We start from the raw sequence: 23,439 nt of genomic DNA on the forward strand, positions 1-23,439 counted from the left end.
TTTACTTAGCATTATCTTCTCCAGTGCCATCCATTTACCTGCAAATACCAATATCATGATGTTTTTCTTATAATGGCTGTATAGTATACTTTTGAAACTGGGTATTAGGATATTTCTAACATTGTTCTTTTTGCCAATGACTGCTTTGGCTATTCAGGGTTTTGTTTAGTTTTTATTTTTGTGATTCCATATTATTTTAGCATTGTTTTTCTAGTTCTGTGAAGAATGTCATTGGCATTTTATGGAGATTGTGATGTATTCATAGATAACTTTCACTAGTAGGACTGTTTTAACGTTGATTCTCTCAATCAATAAACAAGGGAAGTCTCTCCATTTTCTAGAGTCTTTTTCAATTTCTTCAGTGTTTTGTAATTTGCATTGCAGAGGTCTTTCAATCCCTTGGTTAGGTGTATTCCTAGGAATTTCCTTCCTCACTTCCTATCCTCCTTGCTTTCCTTCCCTTTCTTCCCTCTCTTTTTGAAGCCTGTAGGTCTACAAGAAATACACTGATTTTTGTATGATGATTTTATTCCCTTCTACTTTGATGAATTTATCAATTCTAAGAGACTTGGTGGACACTTTAGGGTTTTCTAGCTATGGAATCGTTATCTGCAAACAGGGCAATTTGATTTCCTCCATTCCTGTGCATACCCATTTTATTTCTTTGCCTTGCCTAATAGCTGTGGTTAAAATTTCCAATACTGTGTTGAATAAGAGTGGTAAGAGTAGAAACCCTTGTCTTGTTTCTGATTTCAGAGGAAATGCTTCCAGTTTTCCCCCATTCAGTATGATATTGGCTATGAGTTTGTCAAAGATAGTATTTATCATGTTCAGCTATGATCCTTCTACACCCAATTTATAGTGAAGAGTAGTTGAATTTTATCAAAAGCTTTTTCTCCATCTATTAAAATAATCATGTGATTCTTACCCTTGATTCAATTTATGCAGTGCATTATATTTATTCATTTGCTTTCCTGCCACTTTTCATCATAAGAATGATATGATATCAGTGCAATCTATGATAGTATTGTTCAATCAAACACTAGGTATTAGAATTTGCATGAACTTTCTGCAAACAGAATTTACACAGAATAAGAGAAACAAGATAGTCTGTGCTTGAATACTATGTAATATGACAAAGATGAAAAATGTGTAATGAATACTTAAGTTGGACATGTGTTTTTGAATATACTCTTCATCATCCTTAAATAAAAGGAAAATAAGAATTATCAATATTTTAGGTGAAGGAAATCAAAGAGTTCAAATACTATTGCCACAGCTAAACCACCATTTAGCAAAGCTGAAATACAAAACTAGATTTGTCTTTCTTAAAAGCTCAGAGCAAGTATTCAATTTTTGAAATTTACTGCTGAAGACAGTAGGAATTTTAGAAGAAAGGAGACTTCTTGGTGTCCAGATATGAAAGTATTTTGGGAGAATTGGGAAGATAGAATGTAAATAGTTGTAATTTCTTCTTCTATTGTATAATCTTAGCACAAATTCATATTTCGGTTCCTATAATTTCTCGGTGAAAAATTACCAAATCAAAACATTTTATAGAAATATATATTCTCTAAATAGTTCTTAGCAAACACAAACTGGAATATTGTTTTCAGAGATACTATGGAAGAAATTCTTGTGTGTAGTTTCAGGTGATCGAGACCATATTTTATCACGCTGATAAAATATATGAATATAATCTGCTTTCATTCTCAGCATATAAATTATAAATTGTAAATATAAAATATAAATTAATATAAATTATATGAAAAATAAAACCTGATTTTGAGAAGAGAACTTTTAGTAATTTTTTTTTTTCAGTAGACCAGAAAACAATTGGAAAGTTTAGCATTACTAACAGGAAGGTACACTTAATAAGGACAAAGTGCACTTGTGGATCTAATCCACAGAAATGTGATAAATTGAAATATGAAAGAATCCTCTACAGTTTTTGATATCTGATTGTATTTTACTAATTTTATTGAAATTTAACTCATTTCAGACTTGGAAACTCTGCTATAGCAGTATCTGTTATTTTATGTTAAGAAAATATTAAAGAAAACTCTGTACAACTGTGGTTCCAAGAAGACTGCAATTATATTTCCCATTTTATAAATTTGGTTTTAAACTTGAATATATAAAGCAAGAATGCCAAAACAGTGCTACTATTACCAAAAAATATACACTCATAAAAATGCTATCATGAGGAGGAAATGGAAAAAATAAAAAGGGTGATGGAAAAGCATTCTTTCAAAAGTTAATAGATGGACAAAAGAGATGCAATTTTTGTCAGTTTATGAGGTTAAATAGATTGTTAAATATAATATAATAAGTTGGAGGGATGGGAAATGTACTGTAGACAAATGTTTTCAAGTCTTTCCACTCCAATATACTAGTAAGTTGAAGTACTTTTAGGTGTATGTATATTTCAGAAACTAGACATTCTGTAAAAACTAATGAATTTTAACTCTGAGCAAAGCCATCTAAAAGCCAAATTACAACATCTTTATTGCTGTGAAATGCCAATTGTATCATGCACCACAACACTTTTCTTTTCTATTTTTGTCTATATTTGGAATTGATGAAAAGTAAAATAAAAATCTGTGGAGTATCATGAAACATGTAGTAATGTTTAATTGATTTCTCAGTTACTTGAATGCATTTTGGTGAAAGGTCATCAGAATGCTAAATTGTTTACCCATATTTTTCTTTTTCAGTGTACGAATTATAGGAAAGCAGAAACCCAGTGACATTTCTGAAGCAAATAATTAAATGATAGTCATAATTTTATATATTTGAATTGCTTTCATGTAAAGAGCAAATGGGGAGGTGAAAATTACCACAAAATATTTTAGATATGCAATGTATAAAAATACGCATTGGAAGCAACCTTAAGAATAATACCCAAAACTATAATTCTGTAATTTAATGGAAAAAACATCTTTAAATGTTATACATTGACATTTTTCTCTGCTAAACTAAGTTAGTTACCTTTTAAAAAGTTAAGCCATTGGGCTTGGATTGAGGCTCAGTGGTAGAGCGTGCGCCTAGCAAGTGCAAGGCCTGGGGTTCAATCCTCAGCACCACATAAAAATAAATAAATAAAAGTATTATGTCAAACTACAACTAAAAATAAATAAATAAATATTTTTAAAAAATTTAAGTCATTTCTTTGATTTGTACAAGTTCCTTTGTAAGATAGATACTAACTTGAGATTTGTTAATATTCAAAATTCTGGACACGACAATGCTATCGGACACCACTACATATTGAGTCTATGTTACCTTATCGCCTTCAGAAAATGTGATGCCATCCACTGCCCTTTTCCAAGTAATTTCTGGGACAGGCTCCCCTTCTGCTTCACAGACGAGCGTGACATGACCATTCTCATATGTAGTCTCATTTTTAAGTTGTATTATGTGAGGCTGTACTGTAAAAAATGTATACATTACTCAATTGATATTGGAAGAAGACAATAATTGTTCGAACTTAATATGGTTAATGGGCTATTTAGTCGATGTTAATACAATACAAGGTGATTAACTATAGCAGCTTACAGTGGCATGCTTTACTTTACAAGAGTACCAATAGAGTGGAAAAGAGCAGAGAAAGAACTCTGAATATGACTCATTTATTATCATTAAAATGTGTGAGGTAGCTTAGAGACCAACATAAAAATTATAATTCTTTTCAAAAAGTGAACATACTCATTTATTTCTTAAAGTCACAAATTTAAATTTCCTCTTTTGAAGCAGTATGTATATAGAGGTATTGCTTTAAGAATGTATTGATTATTAAACTAATTATTTCTTTGAATCTACTACAAAAATATTTTTTATATTAATTTCAATTCTTAATATTTAAAAATATGCTTCTCTATAAGTATACATAGTATCCAAGAAATTTTTTTGAAGTATATATTATTTCTTATTTTTTCCCTTCTTTAGATACAAAATGGATAAAAGCCTAAAAGTCAATACTTGTTTTTCAGTACAACAAATATTTTAATATATTTGACTATTACAAAAATAAAAAAAGAGTTGCTCTTAATCTCAGAAAATAACATTCCTGATACCAGAAATATGGCATATAGAATTTTCAAGAATTCACTATTCTATTGTGTGTAATGTATTTAGTTAGTTACTCTTTCCAGATTACTTTGTGTTAAAGGAACACAAACTTATTTAGCGGTATTAAAAAAGAGATTACAACCCTGATGTAACATTTTATTATTTCTTATTTGAAAGGATAAAAACATCAGAAACTTTTTTTTTTATCTCTGTATTCTCACTGGTATCCTAATAAAAAAAAGAAGCAACAAAATAATATTTCATATGAATCCATAGAGGCATCTGAGAATATTATATTTGTGAATTCTGTCATATAGTACCATTTCTAATTATTTTCTTACTGAGTAATATTTATGTAGTGTAGATTTTAAAGAAAAATAACAAAATTGATAAACCCTAGCTAAGCTAATGAAGATAAAGAGAAAACTCAAATTACTAAAATTCATGATGAAGAGGAAAATATCATCATGGACACTATTGAAATACAGACAATAATCAGAAACTATTTTGAAAATTTCTATTCCAACAATTTTTTAAGAGGTAAACATTTTCTGTAATCAGCGACAAAACTTCTGAAATGGAAATGAGAAAAAAACACCACATTCACAATATCCTCAAAAAAAAAAAAAATACTTGGGAATCAACCTAACAAAAGAGGTGAAAGATTTATACAATGAAAACTACAGAACCCTAAAGAGAGAAATAGAAGAAGATCTTAGAAGATGGAAAAATATAACCTGTTCATGGATAGGCAGAACTAACATCATCAAAATGGTGATATTACCAAAAGTTCTCTATAGGTTTAATGCTATGCCAATCAAACTCCCAATGGCATTTCTTGTAGAAATAGAGAAAGCAATCATGAAATTCACATGGAAAAATAAAAGACCCAGAATAGCAAAAATAACTCTAAGCAGGAAGTGTGAATCAGGCGGTATAGCGATACCAGACTTCAAACTATACTACAGAGCAATAGTAACAAAAACAGCATGGTACTGGTACCAAAACAGGCAGGTGGACCAATGGTACAGAATAGAGGACACAGAAACCAATCCACAAAATTACAACTACCTTATATTTGATAAAGGGGCTAGAAGCATGCAATGGAGGAAGGATAGCATCTTCAACAAATGGTGCTGGGAAAACTGGAAATACATATGCAACAAAATGAAACTAAATACCCTTCTCTTGCCATGCACAAAAGTTAACTAAAAATGGATCAAGGAGCTTGATATCAAATCAGAAACTCTGCGTCTGATAAAAGAAAAAGTTGGCTCCGATCTACATATTGTGGGGTCGGGCTCCAAATTCCTTAATAGGACACACATAGCACAAGAGTTAATAACAAGAATCAACAAATGGGACTTACTTAAACTTAAAAGTTTTTTCTCAGCAAAAGAAACAATAAGAGAGGTAAACAGGGAGCCTAAATCATGGGAACAAATTTTTACTCCTCACACTTCAGATAGAGCCCTAATATCCAGAGTATACAAAGAACTCAAAAAATTAAACAATAAGATAACAAATAACCCAATCAACAAATGGGTGAAGGACCTGAACAGACACTTCTCAGAGGAGGACATACAATCAATCAACAAGTACATGAAAAAATGCTCACCATCTCTAGCAGTCAGAGAAATGCAAATCAAAACCACCCTAAGATACCATCTCACTCCAGTAAGATTGGCAGCCATTATGAAGTCAAACAACAACAAGTGCTGGCGAGGATGTGGAGAAAAGGGTACACTTGTACATTGCTGGTGGGACTGCAAATTGGTATAGCCAATTTGGAAAGCAGTATGGACATTCCTGGGAAAGCTGGGAATGGAACCACCATTTGACCCAGCTATTGCCCTTCTGGGACTATTCCCTGAAGACCTTAAAAGAGCATACTATAGGGATACTTCTACATCAATGTTCATAGCAGCACAATTCACAATAGCTAGACTGTGGAACCAACCTAGATGCCCTTCAATAGATGAATGGATAAAAAAAATGTGGCATTTATACACAATGGAGTATTACTCAGCACTAAAAAATGACAAAATCATAGAATTTGCAGGGAAATGGATGGCACTAGAGCAGATTATGCTAAGTGAAGCTAGCCAATCCCTAAAAAACAAATGCCAAATGTCATCTTTGATATAAGGAGAGCAACTAAGAACAGAATAGGGAGGAAGAACATGATAAGAAGATCACTATTAAACAGGGTCGAGAGGGGGGAGGGAAACAGAGAGAGAAGAGAAATTTCATGGTAAAGGAAGGAGACCCTCATTTTTATAAAAAATTACATGTAAGAGGAAGTGAGGGGAAAGGGGAAAAAGAACGAGAGAAATGAATTACAGTAGATGGGGTAGAGAGAGAAGATGGGAGGAGAGGGGAGGGGAGGTGAGGGGGGATAGTAGAGATTAGGAAGGGCAGCAGAATACAACAGACACTAATATGGAAGTATGTAAAAAAGTGGATGTTGAACCGATGTGAATCTGTAACATGTATACGGGGTAAAAATGGGAGTTCATAATCTGCTTGAATCAAATGTATGAAATATGATATGTCAAGAGCTTTGTAATGTTTTGAACAACTAATAATAAAAAAAGATAAAAAAAGAGGTAAACACTTGGGAACTTTTCATTATTTAAGGACTTCCTATGATTTTGAATAGATTTCTATTTATTTCCTCTTTCCTCTATGTGAGCAATCTCCGGCCCTTAGTTTTTTCCTCTTTCTCCTCATTAAAGACTTGTTTAACATCACCTTAACATTGCTCTTTTTGCTAACTTTCCAACACTCTGATATCCAAAATTATAGTCCTTTAAAAACAATGTTCTCCAATTTGTCCAGTTTCATATGCTTTTTGAAGCATCTTATTAGGCAAATTTTATTTTTTTTTAAATTTAATATAGTTTGGAATAGTTATTTGTTTCTCCCCAAAAGAATATAAGCATTCATGAAATTTTCTCTAGTTTGAAAAGCACTTTTATTATTATGGTGGCACAACTGGGAAGAGAGTGGTCCCTCCGCTAGTATTTATTCAACAGTATTAAAAAAGTGATTATAACTCTGATGTAACATTTTATCATTTCTTTGGGGTTAATATAAGTGGGACCCTTATATCTGTCAACTGCTAATGCTAGTCATTCTTAATCATTCTTAATCTTAGAGATTTCAGCCTTCTTCACTTTCCTTTTCTTTGTTGTGAAAACATTTTGGTGAGTATTGCCAAAGATGGAGAGATACTAAATGTTAGTAGAGAATGTAATTTTTTTCACTTTCTAAAGTGAAAAATCATATAACTATCAAACGTCAAATTTTCTTTCTTGTTCAAGTATAATAAAAGGTAAATCAAAAGTTTTCTAAAATAATACTAACTCTCTATGTTCTATCCACTTCCAAGGTAAACATTATATCTCTTGCTAAATATGAAGGATATTTACATATTTTATTTTAGTAAAATGAAAACAGATATTTAGTTATAGTTCAATCAATGTTTAGCTTAATGTTTCTAAATCATAGCCTTCATAATGTAATTTTTTTAATACCAGATATTGAATCTAGGATAGCTTAACTGCTGAGTCACATTCACAGCCCTTTTTATTTTCCATTTTGAGACAGGTCTCACTAAGTTGCTTAGGGTCTCACTAACTTGCTGAGGCTGGCTATGAATGTACGATCCTCGTACCTCAGCCTATGGAACTCCTGGGACTCTTGGGGTTTCATGTGAATTTTTTTAAAGTATAGTGAATAGAAAATAGATCCCAACATGAAATTTAAGGTTCATGAAGATTAACCCTCATAGAGATATAAAACATTACAGAATCCATCTAAGCAATTTAATTTTTTTTGTTGTTCAGATTCAGTTATGATTCAGCTAATATTCTATAAAAATTTAAATGGGTGATTTGGTGTAATTCTTAAGACAATTTTATTTGGTAGCTGAAATTTGAAAATACATTTCAGAGGGGAGCAAATTATATAAGACCAAATTTAATTATGGAAATTTAAATGGTTTTCATTAACAGCGGAGTAGAAGTTTACTCAGGCACCCCTCTAGACATCTCAGACTTAGGCAATATGCTATAATACTTACCAAAGACTTGGAGAAATGCCTGCTTTTCATCTTCTCCTGCCTTATTTGTGGCCCTGCAGACATAAGGCCCTCCATCACTATTGATTATGTTCCTGACAGTGAGTTCTGTATTGCTTCCTTTCAAAAGGTACTTTTCACTTTCTTCAATGAGCTTGCCATTCCTAAAGAAGAAAAAGAAGGTTGTTCTTCATAAATTTGTATTCATAACCCAGGAGATCATAATCAACTTTTTGATCTATAGGCATCAATTATTTCATGGCTATTGTCAATGATAGACAGTGATATAGTCCAATCAAAAGTATGTTTTAGTACTCCAGTAATTTAATCTGTAAATAATAAAATTATGCTTAAAATTGGTTTTGACTTTAGAGACAAGAAATCCATTGGGCAATGTTGAAATCTTGACTTTAGTCAGTTTACAAAAGCATATTTGTTCAATTTGAACTTTGATTATTAGCAAAAACTCAGTTTTCTTTGGTTATTTTTAATCCCTTCACACACTATAAGTTGGTGAGCCAACACAGGTGGGACACATTTTTAAAAATAATTTCTATGGAAAATTTATTTAAATAAATTCCAATGTAAGTACAATATAAACACATCAAAAATTTTTATTGTATATAAGTATTATCAATACATTAATGAAAAACTCAAGTGAAAGCACAACTAATCAGAAATATTATGCTGGATATAATTTAATTAATGAAGGAAAATAGGAAGTTTTATGTTTCCTTTTAGACACAAATAATTAAAATTTTCCAATTCTTTTTTATTCACAAATAACATTTATTTAATAAATATTTTCAATTTTTTATTTGTTTTAATTAGTTATATATGACTGTGGAATGCATTTATGTACTTTGATATATCACATATTAATGGGGTATAATTTCTCACTTTTCTGATTTTACATGTAATAGAATCACATTAATCATGCAGTTTTTATACAATGAAATAAATCTAATTCTGCTCTAAGTGTGGTATATATAACCTTTCAAGTATTTTCTACTAGACTGTATAATAGGAGATATTTTAGATATATTAAAACTCTGAAACATTTCTACAATTTCCCTTATTAGTTGAAAAACTTTTTATGTATTCTCTTTGCTTCTTTTTTTTATTATCCTCATTCTCCTTTACCTCATTCTTTTCTTTATTTTTCTTCTTTGCTTTTCTTCCTAGTACAAAAATATAGTGGTTTGAATATCTGAATTGATCTTAGGACTTACTAACATAAAATGTTTAGGATTTGTATAAGTCAGTGGGAATATTTACTTTTTCATATAAATTAGAAACTAAAAAAAAACTAAAAAATTTATTAAAATATTTCCAAAATTAAACAAAGCATTTCTATGATATATCATAAATATTTGAAGTAAATTCTGATTACATTTTCCAGTAAACAATGACACATATTCTAATAAAATTCTTATTCTTTTGTGACTCAATAACATCATTTTTCCCAGTTTCTTATGACATCTCTACATATATACTAGGAAGTGTGCATTTCCAAGAGAAGTAGAAATCCTTAAAGTTAAAATAATAATAATGTGCATATAGTATTCTGTAGTTTTATTTGTATTTTCCAAATGTTTAAGTGATAAATATGCAATGTTATATACAAACTTTATTATGAAATAGAAGAGGAGGAAATACGTCACTGTTCAGTCTATAAGGCCAACATTGCCTTGAGGTGTAACTATTCAAGAATGGGAAAATAATAATATTATATTTCTCATAGTCATTAATTCAACAATTCTTAACATTATCGTCATATCTATCACAACGATACATAAAAATATAACATATCTTAAGTGGGTTTTAAACAAGGAATATAAGGGAGCCCTAACATTTGAAAATCAATGGAACTTATTAGATTAATGGGCTAACAATAAAAGTGTATAGAGTATTTTCAGTAGATAGAAAACAACTATTTGAAGGGAATGAAGGGAGAGATGTAGAATTGCTGCTTTTCCTCTCACTTATTTAAATACCACTTATTTATTTCTGATTATATTTGTGAAATATTCTTATAATTCCTCAATTTTTATTCCTTGACTATCTTCTTTACTTCTATCAAATGGCTCTTCTCTCCCAAAATCAAACTTTGATTCCTTAAGTCCTCTAAGTTACTGTATCTGAAGATAGGGCCATTAAGGACATAATTAAGGTTAACTAAGATTACATGGGGCAACTTATCCATGATGGAACAGGTGCACTTAAAAGAAGAGGAAGAGATACTAGAGATCTCTTTCAAAGTCTTTCCAGACAGTGGAGAGAGCATATGACAATAAAGGAGACAATGTATAAGCCACTAAGAGCGAGCTATCAGAAACCAACCCTGCTGGTACTTTGACCTTGGATGTCTGTCTACATCTACAAATAAAAAGCACAAAAATAAAAACTTCCCCTTAAAACTAATGTCATCTCTATAGACATTATGACCACATACTCCCTTTCTCCTAATACATACTTTATATCCAGAGGCTAAAATGACTATTTACATTGAAAGTAATTATTTTTCCATCCTACTCAATTGAAGAAAATAATGACATATGAAGCTACTAAGATGAAAAATTATAGATATAAATTACAGTTTATTTCCTCTGACTCTGCCTCCTCTTGTCCCTATGATTATTATTTTTCTGATTAAATATAAGAAAACAATTTTGAATACATATGAAACTTTTTAAAATCTAAGTAAATAAGTTTCTTTGGAAATATAAAATTATTAAAATAATATTCTGTGACAATATTTTTTCATCATAATAGTTGACCTGAAAGGTTTTCTGTGATGCAGTTAGATCTCACATAAGTAAACTGTTAAAGAATAGATTTAGAATACAAATTTTACTCATATGATAAGTTGAACAGTTTTAAAATGACAAATTAAACTCATGAAGTTTTAACTTTGCATAATTACCTTTTATCTACACATAAATAAAATATACAATTAATTACATTATAATAAAAAGTACACTTATAACAATGTGGCCTGCAACACTGGGATATCTATTTCAAGACCCACTAGTTGTTAACATTAAAAGGTAGGATTAGTTACAAGATTCCTAGGCCCATTCTAGCCAGAAACATGCCCTCAAAGACAGAATAAGCATCATGAGGGCAGCCTTGGACTCAAAATCAGAGCACAACACACTGCTTATCTCTTTAGCAATTAACCTCAGGAATTGAACTGAAAACAGTAGCCTTATTAATTTTTAGATAAAATTAAAAATATTGCTTTAGTTCTTGACAAAACAATTAAAAATCCAAATAGTATTCCATGAGACAAAGGACACATGCATGCATAACCTACCTTGACCAGGAGATGGTAGGTTCTGGAGAGCCTGAAGCCCTGCAGGACAATGTCATCTCTTCTCCTCTCTCTGCTGTGGCATTAAATGATTTCTGAGGCATTGTGATTGCTGGTGGCACTGAAAGACAGATAGACATAGAATAAATAGAGACAAAAACGTTTGAACCAACACCATTCTAAGACTTTTTGTCCCCTTTTTTTCTAACTGCTAAACATTAAAAATTGATGTTAAATTCTAGTTTAATAATAAAAGAATATTAATGTCCACTGCTATGCATTCTTATGTACAATAATTAGAAAATATTTATAATGTTGTTTTATTTTTTCTTAATCTATTAAAACAATGAACTATATGTTTTAACAAACACATACACTTTTATAAAATGTCTCACAAGAAGACAATACCATCCTTACTTAATCAATACTGATATTTAATTTAAGCATAAATGGATTTCCTATTTGGTTTCTCATTGCTATATGTAATGCCATAAGCAATCATTCACTGCTTTAAGACAGGGCTTTCAAATTAGGTGTCAAAGCATAATGTTCTTTCTGATTAACTGCACTTAATTTCTTCAAACAACTATAAAACATTTTATGAAGAGAAACTGCTTAAACCATAGAGAGTATGAAAATAGATTTTCATGAACAATTCAGTTTTAAAATTAAGCATCCCCAATTTCTAACTAATTACATTGCAAAAACTGCACATGCTGCAAATTTTGGACAGGTTGAAACTGTTACTGAAATGCACTGTTGGCAATAAAAAAGTTACTAACATCCATAACAGAAGCTAAATTTCAAAGTAAAGCATAAATTGTAACTCAGTACACAATAGTTTCATTTATTAAATTGAATGTGATAAATTAATATTAGAAATTAATTCTCCTAATAAATAAATTTATTTTTACATATCCAAACAACATGGCCAGATAGGTACTTATAAGTTTAATTATAATTAAATATCTCTATAATAGCATTATGTTATTTTCAGGTCAGTAACTATGTTTCATTAGCTCACTGATAGTGAGAATAATAAGTTAAATGTATCGCAATCACTAAACACAACAAATCAAGTTTCTGAATTTACGATGTAGATATGAGGAACATTATCTGACATGTTATCTCTAAAATAATAATGATGAATGGTATTTAAAAAGATGACTTTTTAATATATTAATGCTTAATTTTAAGTACACTGCTCTTTGACTATCTGTATGATATTTTTTCTTCCTGGTGATAGTAATAAAAAACACAATTTAATAAAAATGCATTGATTTGCTTTTTCTAATTTATAAAGAGCACTATTACTATTTGTATTATAAAAGTAAAGATTTTCAATACATTAAGGAATTAAAATAAAAGTGAACTTTTAGCAGAAATTCTCTCTAACATCAAATATAAATAGACACTTCCAAATTGATAATGAGGTGCTTCAGTTCTTGTTCTGAAGCTGCCATTCACTGGAAAACTTTAATTCTTTAACATCATTTTCTTGTTTATAAAGTAAAGTAAGCTAGAAGATCTATAAAAACTGACCACTTCAATAGTTTTAGCTTATGTTATCTTAAATCTTCTAATAAAACTTCTTCTCTTAACTTAGTGTAGGTTAGCAGAACACTACAAATATTTTATGTTCATACAATTTTGTGAAAAGAAACTCTTCAAATAGTCTGTAAAATAATAATATCAAAATCTGAGGAGGTTTTTCATTAGTTCTAATGCCAAGGTGTTCAGGGAGTTTAATACCCACTGTTTTGGACTATGGAAATCATTTTTATGTATAATATTATTTTATTGATTATAAATTCCCCAGTGGAATTAAGCAATATTAAAAGTTATTGCAATTCTATTTCATTCGGTCTTCTTGTTTTCTCATAAATCCTATGCCTCTCTATTTTTACTTTTTAAAAACACTTTACTTCAAATTTGACTGCAACAGAAATATTCTGTTTTAATACACTTACTGATATTTGTATTCTATATCTGTTACTTTGTCAAAACTTCCTGGAAACAAATCCATTTTTATTCTTTAGTTGCTAGAAATAGGGCAGGTGTTTAAGTAGCCTCATAACTTTCAACAATATGAAGGCTTTGGTTACCTTCAAGTTATCATTGCCCTCATTGCTCCAGAGACACCACTAATTTAACAGTTTAATTTCCCTTTCTTCAAAAATGGCTCCAGCTATTTCATATGTCTTCCATGTCGTGTAAGCATTTCTCTACCCACTTTTCCTCAAATATTCCTCGGAAGATGGATGTCACCCTAACCAAGGAATACCTAAGTATGTCACAGTTTTAGTAGTTCAGACTAACCGACATCCATTAATTTCCCCAAATTTATTCTGGCTAGCAATAACTAATCTCATTCTGCCACAGGCAGAAAATTACTATTTTATAATGATTTCTTTTCAGTTCTAAATATATATCAGAGACTAAATTCACAAATAGTTTATCTATCTGAGGTCCACTAAAAAGTCACCTCACAATTATTTTACATCATTACTCTCTCTTTAAAATCTTCAGACTATGTAGCTATTAGAAAATCACAAAAATAACTCAGTCCTTTACCAAGAAGAGACATGGACCAGTTTAATAATAAAGTATCTTGTTGCTTTTACTTTTTGTTTTGCCATTCTCAGTCTACATGCAAAGAAAATTAGTTTCTTTTCTTAGGTCTTCCCATAAATTAATTATCACATGATCCCTTCCATTGCATTTAAGTATTGAAGATAAAAAAGTGAAAAAATTCAGAAACCACATTTGTAAAACTAATTCCTATTATTCAATGAACTTACATTTTTTGAATTTTTCATAAATTCAGTTTCTTATAATATTATGGCATAAAGAATTTTAATATTATGTAGATGCTTTTTTGTAATGAGGTATTTCCATTATGGAGATCACATTATTATTAGTTTGATCAAATAACTGGTATTTTCCAATGGTTATATTAGGCTTTAACATAATTATTGTATCTACAATTTTGTCTCTCAGTTTCATCTGCTTTGCTTTTTACTACTTTCTAAAATGCTGTAATATGATCTAACACCTCTAAATTTTCATTAATAACAGTTCTGGTTCTTGAAATAATATTCCATTTCTCACTTACAGAGTTGCTTAATTTAAATTTCTATTTAACAGGAATATATTTTCAACTAAAGAAACATAATTTAAGGACTATTAAGTATCAAATTATGGACAAAAAAATAATTCTACAACTTCAGTTTGAAAGACAGTACATCTCCAAGGTTAAACTAAACATATATAGTTAATCCTTCTAGAAAACTACAGATGAGTTGTTTGCGATTTTTTGAGTTTGCGTTGTTTTGAGTATCAGCAGTTAATATTTTTGTCTTGCAATAGGATTTAATCAATATATCTTTACATACTTGATTGAGAATGGTAACAAACACTTTCCAAGTATTAATTGCTCATTTGTGAAAACAGTAAAGTGGTGATATAATGATGATGATATGTTGAGCACTGAGTTTTAAAATCAAATCTATCTGAAGAAAACAGTAAGATCTTTGATTCGACCAGATTACAAGATAATGAAGATCAAGATAACTCATTACATTGATTGAGAAAAAGGCATTAAAGGAAAAACATTGCATTGGCATTTTAAATTCCATTCTTAGTGATCTCTGAGAAGTTGACAATTCAATAAAATAAGTGTTGCTTTCAGTGGACATAAATATAAAAGTAAACACAATGATAACAGATGATCTGTGGCATTTTCATAATCATGATCTGCATTTTACAAATGTTCACTAAATTAGTCTGATTTATATGCTCTTCTTTAAAATTGACTTATAAAATAGTTCAACTTCACAGGTTCAAAACAAAGTAAAAATTTAAGCAATTTAACCTCTTTCTTCCTTAGTTACTTTCATTACTTGAATTGTCTAGGCAAATATTAATCCAAGTTTTATTCTTCCTTCTTCCTTCTTCCTGCTTCAAAATATACCTCTTTCTGTATAATAATCCATGTGAGAGATGATATGTAAAGAACTTCCTCACTTTTTTTCAAACTGTGTAGTATTCCATACCATCTGGATACACTGTTGGGCATGTTAGGTTACCTTGCTAAACACAGCCAAATACATATATTTTACAACATTTATCTATTTTAGGAAGTTCTGACTTAAGCTATCCAGAAGTGCAATTTGGAGGTCACCTACAGCAGAAAGTTTCAAAGTATGTTTGAAGAAACCCTAAGGTCTCCAACACCCTTTCAGAGGACTCTGGGGCCCTCTCTTTACCAGTCACATATCTGTGGGCAGATGAATTTTCTCCTGCAAAAGTCAATTATTGACCTTGCCAATGGAGAAAAAGTTCAATAACCTCTTTATCTGAAAGAGTGTTCAGGTTCAAAAGTATATAATGAAATATTGAATTTGGTAGCACCTTGCAATGTCTACCTTTTATCTGCTAAGTCACAATAAATTCATGTTCAAAACTACATAAAAAGGTCGAATCTGAGCCATCTTGGCAGTGCCAATGTAGCCTGATCTGTACACCAAAGTGGATGGTGGCCAAGCATGCCCAGGGGACTGCATAGGGTGGGACACTTGATGTTAGAGGAGCAAAACAAAGATAACAGCCATGTAGTAATTAAAGATTGATCACAAAAGATGGCATTTATTTTTATAGAATTTTTAAATAACAAAGGATAAAATCTTCATAACTTATAATTCTAAAACAGAAAAATATAAATTTTGTATATGAAAGCTAAATAAAGACTCTCTCAAAGAAATAAAGTAGGAAAAGATGTGCACATGAGATGAGAGAAAACAAACTGAAGTAATAGATTTAAACCCTATCCAATCAATATAATAACATATTTAATGTAAATTATATAAATGTTCTAATTCAAAGTCAGAAAATGTCAGTATAGATGAAAAAAATAAAACTCATCTGTATACTTCTTATGAAAGGTCACTTTAAAAATCAAGAAACATTTAGGTTAAAATTAAATGGAAAGGAATAGACATTCCATGAGACCCCCTAATAGGAAAACTGGATGGGTGAAATACAGAAGTATCATTGAAAGATTTCAGAGCAAAGGATTTTATCAGGAATAAACAGTCATTTCCTAATGATAAAGAAGTTAGCACAACAAGAACTCATAAAAATTCCAAATGAGTTATCAGCTGGTCCCTAACCTGATGATTAACAAAACTCCAACTAACATAAAAATAATTCACACTCTTCTTAAGTACAAAGAAATACATTTGAAAATATACGGACCAAACAAAATGTATGCTTTGAATCTATTAAAGTGAAATTAGAAATCAATGACAGAATGACAGCTGGAAAATCTCCATATATTTGGAAGTTAAATAATATAATAGTAAATATCCTGCTGGAAAAAGAATATTCAAAAGAAAATTACAAGATATTTTCAAATCAATGGCAAAATACATAACATTATCAAGAGTGGTGGAAAGAAGTTAGTGCAGTACATACATATAGGCATGCATGCATCAGATGAAAGAGATTTTAAATGAATGTACTCAGTTTAACCCTAAGAAAACAGAAAAGGAATATCAAATTACCCTCCCATCAGTAAAAATAGAATAATAAAGGTAATATTTGAAAAAATAAAAGAGAAAAAAAATCAAGAAAGTCAAAATTTGCTTTTCTTTTTTTCTTTTTTGAGAGATCAAGGAAAGTTTTTCTAACTTATTCTGTGAGGTCAATTTTCCTTTGAAATTAAAATCAGACAAAGGAATGACAAGAGGAGACAGCTGATGATTGACAGCCTATAAAAAATACAATTCATAACAAAATTCTAGGGAATTAAATCCAACAATATATAAAAGAATAACACACTGTGATCCAGTGGGAATAGAAAGCTAAGTAACATTCAAAAATCTAAGAAATGAATAAACCAAATCATTGTGTTTAAAAATATGCCTCATGATGTCATCTCAGTAGATTCAGAAAAAAAAATGGCAAAATCCAAAACCCATTTTTAATAAAAACTCTTGATAATCTAGGAACAAGTTATTTTCTCATCTTGATTATAAAACAAACAAACAAAGAAGCAGAAACTGCTAGTGTACAACTAAGGAGATGTATAATATTGTAAGAAAGTATGTTTCCTCCCTCCAAATTTTAAGGACCAGGCAGGGATAATCACTTTTGTTTAACAAGGTAGTAGAGGTTCCAGTGAAAACAGGGAAGTAAAGCCATCTAGTTAGGAAAAACACAAGTAAACTATATTTATTCACAGTTGTTGGCATAACTACAGCCATTTTCCTTTCTCCCACCCCCACTTTCTGAACACAGTCCTTATTCTTAAGAAATAACTTGCCGGTCCTTGAGGAGTAAAAACTTGTTTGTCTCTATCCTTGAGAAATAGAAAATCACCTTTGACAAAATTAGGTGATGGTTATTAAGCCAATTGCAAAGGCTAACCCTGCCCCTAACCCATGGCCATAATCTTGCATATACAAAGTAATTCTTGAGATAAAGTTGCTGCTCTCTCTCTGCATGAGATAGCTTGTCAGGTTCCTGACAATAAATCTGCTTTTGCCTTTGTCCTTGGTGTGTTTGTGAGATCAGTCCTGTGCCAGTTTTTGTCAACAGTGATTCTGTATGATCATGAAATTCCTTTGGAACCTAATAATAAGCCAACTACAGCATAATAAAATCAATAAGTAAATTTAGTAATATTTTATTTTAAATATTTATTTTTTAGTTGTAGATGGACACAATATCTTTATATTATTTATTTATATTTATGTGGTGCTGAGCATCGAATCCAGGGTCTCTCATGTGCTAGGCAAGTACTTTACTGCTGAGCCATAATACCAGTCCCAATATTTTAGAACATAATTTTACTACCCCCTCTATATAGATCTCCATCTACCTTTCTAATATCAAAACAATTAAAAATTGAAAATGAAAGACAACAAACACATGTAATTATTTTTTTCAGTGCTGAGAGTCAAATAAAGGGATAAAATCAAGCACTGGCTTGATCAGTTTACCAACATTGAGTTACATCCCCAGACCCAAATTATACAGGGTATTTAGAGATAAATCTGGCAAAATATGTGCTAGGGCTGTATACAGAACTTTAAGAAGCACTGCTGAGACTAATTGAAGACCCACATATGTAGGTAATTATACTGTATTTGTCAAAAAGAGGCATCCTTATTTAGTAGAAAACAATTGTCCCAAAAGTGATATGTACCTTCAAAATCACTCTACAATATACTTGGCAGTGTATGTTTGTGCATGCATATGTTGTAAAAATTGATATAATGACTCCAAAATGGACATGAAAATGAAATTAACCTAGAATATTTGATTGCATGTTGAAACTCTTCTGAAAACAATAATGGAATTGAAGGGGTTACAACAAATCATTCCCTTATTATAAATCTAAAAAACCAAGACAGTTTGGTATTGGGGCAAGAAGACAAACAGATGAACAGAATACAGTCCCTAAAACACAGACATTATCAAGTTATTTCAAATCAAGGAAAGGTTTTTGATTGTTACAGTATAGTCATTTCAGCAAATGTGGTGAAAATTGGACATACAATGCCAAAAAAGGAAGAAAAAAAATTGTGTAGAACTAATTCCAAATCAAAAGTTTTAAAACTACCAGAGGAAAGCATTGTGGAGTTTTATCATATTTAATTTAGATAATGAATTCTCAGATTTAACACAAGCACAGTTTATTAAAAAATGGACTTTATTAAGGTAAATTTTTTTTTCTCTTGAAAGTCAGTGATAAGAAAATGAAAAAATAAGGCATGAATTGGATAAAAATATTCCAGAATTGTATATTGGATAAAGGAATTTTGTACAAAATACAAAATATACAGGGAATTCTAGAAACTCAAATTTAAGAAAATAACACAAGTAAAAATTGGTTAAATATTTCAAAAGACATTTACCATGGTTTAGAGGTTGGCTTAGTGGTATGGCACTTACCAACCATGTGTGAAGCCATGATCCCTAGCACCTCAGAAAAAAATGCAAAAGCTATAAATGATTAGTGGTAAAGGTGATCAATGTATTTACTCATTAAAGAAATGCAAATTAAACCCACAATATGAAATTACTAAATATTTATTAGTATAAATACACAATTTTTGAATACATGAAGCTTTGGTGAGAACTTGAAGCAACTGGAATGCCTATACACTTATTCTAGGAACCCTTTCAAATGGATTCTACAAACACTTTACAAAACATTTTGGCAGCATTTTCAAGTCTATCATGCCATAAGATCCACCATAAAATGTGCCCATGCCTCTCGTGGGTATTTTACTCAAGAGAATTGAAGGCATATGCCTGCACAAAGACTTATAGACAAATGGGTATAGTAGCTTCATTTGTAATTCAAAAGCTGAAACCTCTTAAAAAGAATTTTGGTGAATGGATAAGAAATAGCAAAATATTACTAATTTGAACATTTTGAAGCAATAAAAAGGAATGTATTTTGCTGCATAGGATAACATGAATAAATTTCAGAATCATTTCAAGTGAGAGAAAAGTGTAAGATTTCACTTAAAGGAGAGTATGTACAGGCTGGGGTTGTGGCTCAGTGGTAGTGTGCTTGCCTAGCACATGTGAGGCACTGGGTTCAATCCTCAGCGCCACATATACTTCACATATTTGACAAAATTACATGCAAGATAACTGGAACTGGCTATGTAAAAGGAAAGATGCCTGGTAGTAAAAGGAAGATGCCTTCCATGTAATAGTAAGATAATGTGAATTATTTCAAAAAAAAGAGAAAACAATTTAAGTAGCAATGACTGCCAGTCACAATATCTCTATGAGTGGTATGTTCTCATTTTTGCAAAAAATAATTAAAAGCTGAAATACTATTCCTGAAATTACAGGCTACCTTCTCTATGCCTATATTGATGATATACCCTGAGGCTATATTACCTTTGTTCTTGAAGAATAAATGAGGTAATCTGTGAAATAATTTGACACATAAATGGGTCAACTCAAATTGGTGAGAAAGGTATGATGTTAGAGATTTTAGAGATAGAATTAACAGTTCAGGTAGAAAGATCTATCAATATCGCAATGATACTTTTGGATGCCTGGTATGTGACTTTTGGCCAAGATAAGGGCATTGAAATTTATGATTTATGGAGACATTCTCCTAGTAACCCCTGAAGTCATTTTCTGCACTTATTTTTTTACCTGTCCTAAACAATGTTTAAAACCTAATTTGATTATCTTAGGGACCCCACTGTGAGGTTCACTGAGATGCCTCAGTCACCCACACCTTTGTGGCCATAGTTGAAGATACATCACCATGGTATGTATGTGCAAATTGGGCCCTTCGGAATCTTGCTTTTAAGATTATCTCTGGAGTGCCCAAAGCTGGCCTACCTGTTCTCTATACCACATTCTTTCCTTCAAAATGAAACCTCTAAATATATGTACTCTGTGGAACCTGGCAAGTCTTCGGAAATACCTGAACTTAAAAATATATATATGCAGACATTGTACTACAAGATATCACAAGTGGAAATTTTGAAATAAGGCAAGCAAAATTAATAATTGCTTGATAGAACTGATGCTTGGACTAAGTCCTATAGGGCAATTAGATTGGTCAAAAAGAAAAAGGAAGAAAGAAAAGAGAGGAAGAGAGAGATATTCAGTAAAAGAAAGAGAGGCAGAGATGAGGCAGAGAAAGAGATATATAGAGAGACTGTGTCTGCACAAAGGATAAGAATGTTTAAAAGACCATCCAGTAACAGGAACAAGTATTATGCACAATTCGATGGTTATAATTTTTTTTTCTGATTTCAATTAAATATTCTCTGATTCTTAAATATCTTCACTCTTCTGAGCACTCATATTGTTATAATTTGGAAATGAGATACAGGAGCTTTGAGAGGTCAAAGCTCCTGTATTAATACAGAAATGTTCAGAGCTAACATTATTAGATTGTGAGAGCTGCAACCTAACCACTTCATCCTCCTTTTAATGGACTGACTTGGTGGTAACCATAGGTAAGTGAAGTGTAGCTGGAGGAGGTGGGTCATTAGGGGTGTGCCCTAGAAGAGGACATATTTCTTATGTTCCCAGTCACTTGCCAAACTCCTTCCAGCTTCCTGACCCCACCATGAACTGAGCAGCTTTTATCCACTGGATCCTTGCCCCATGATGTGCCATCTCATGTCACACTCAGAGCTAAGAAACTGGCTGTCTATATACTGAGACCTCTAAAATAATGAACCCTAAATAAACTTACCCTCCTCTAAATTGTTCTTGATGGGTATTTCGGTCATGGTGATGCAAAAGCTGACTAGAACACATACTATGGGTACTTACATTGTTACTGAAAGCTATAAAATGTGACAAAACAAAAACTAAAGGGAACAGATACTCATCATAACAACTTTGAATGTGAATATTACTGATGCTGCTTCCCAAGCTGTCCTTTACTGCAGCACACTTTCAGGATTAGGACTCATGAATGTCTCTCCAGAGTAATTTAGACATTGATTGTTCCAAATGTCATTCATCTCCACAATGTCAGATCCTATCTTAATGGTCCCTTTACTTTAGTGATTGATTCTACAAAATGATAAAAATTTGCTTTATTGAAGTATCTTGTGGTCTCTCTGGATTTTCTTGAAGCTTCTGTTGTTGTTATCATTGTTGTTTTTCCCGTAGATGACAGGGTTCAATTTTGTAATTATCAGCCAAATATTTGATAAGAAAACAACAAACACTAATCCCTATAGGACCAGCAGAAGAATGCCGTCTGGAAGACAGCTGAATTTAGAGAGGGAATCTGATTCAAATGTGAGACAATGCTACCTCCTCTTTTCATTAGTGAATAAAATATTATGTTGAAAATGGATACATGAATTTCTATAGCCATTCTAATACATTAGGCCTCCTTAAAATGTATTAAAAACCTGAATAAAAGGAGACATGGAGAAAAGATTAAGGACTATATGTTATCTCCTCAGATAAATCATTAATGTGGAGGAGAAAATCCACAAAAGTTGACTTAGATAGAGGATCTCTCCCCCCTGCCCCTCTGTCTCCTCATCTAATGTATATAAAATGACAGTTGCTAAAATGAGGATTAAATAAGAGTTAAGGTGTATATATATTTTTATATCTTTACATTCCCATACTAATACATCAAATTTAATGGAATCACTTTCAACATTAGTGGCATTACAGCAGAAATATATTTGATAAAATACATAAAGTGTGGTTTTCACAAATGCTTACTTATTTATCTTTTTGTAAATTATATTTTGTATTTTACATGTTATTATATGGATTACCCTCATAAGTTACAGTCATTAAAATTATTCAAAATCACTAGTTGTCTGCATGTTGGAATCAATTATATTATTAATATGCACAGGGTGAGCTGTCTTTTATGCTCACTATTCTTTATGTTATTCCACATTGTGCACAACTTAAAAGGAATTACAAAATAACTTTTCATTTATTATAAAAAGAAAAATACTTTTCTTCATTACATTGACATTGAAATGATTAAAAATGGGTAGGAATATAAAAATCACTTCCAGAGATCATTGAAATATCAAAATGCAGTACACAGTCAAACACACACTTGCACAAATATCTCTGCCCATTATCATCCACTATTGATTTTCATGTTCAAGGGAAGGCCAAAGACACAATTGCTTTAAAATTATACAAGTAGGAGTTTTTCATTCAACCTCAAATTTCCTGCCTACATGACCCCAAACTTGAACTAGAGGTTATTAGAGCATTCTTTAGAAATTTACAAAAGATTTAGAAAATAATGAATCATTATACCTGAGAAGAACATTTTATAAAAATAACCCTCTATTGACTTTATTTGAAATTTAAATTATTTCCAGTTCTTTCATGTGTATGAACCTTTAATGAGTCACTATGGAGTCTAGAAATCAGATGATGGGTGATGTACCTGATAAAAGCTAGAGAGATGATATTG

General features: G+C 31.1%; 1 protein-coding gene across 1 annotated transcript in view; it reads right to left on the reverse strand.

The window, feature by feature from the left end:
- Window positions 1–23,439, reverse strand: part of Ncam2 (neural cell adhesion molecule 2) — a 231,657-nt gene that overhangs the window by 190,177 nt on the left and 18,041 nt on the right. The window contains exons 6-8 of the mRNA XM_071615777.1: window positions 11,475–11,592; window positions 8,159–8,319; window positions 3,286–3,431 (exon numbers count right to left, since the gene is read on the reverse strand). Of these exons, the coding sequence (XP_071471878.1) occupies window positions 3,286–3,431; window positions 8,159–8,319; window positions 11,475–11,592 (425 nt within the window). The remainder of the gene's footprint in view (window positions 1–3,285; window positions 3,432–8,158; window positions 8,320–11,474; window positions 11,593–23,439) is intronic.

Source organism: Marmota flaviventris, chromosome 8, assembly GCF_047511675.1.
Source record: "Marmota flaviventris isolate mMarFla1 chromosome 8, mMarFla1.hap1, whole genome shotgun sequence".
Taxonomy (NCBI): Eukaryota; Metazoa; Chordata; class Mammalia; order Rodentia; family Sciuridae; genus Marmota; species Marmota flaviventris.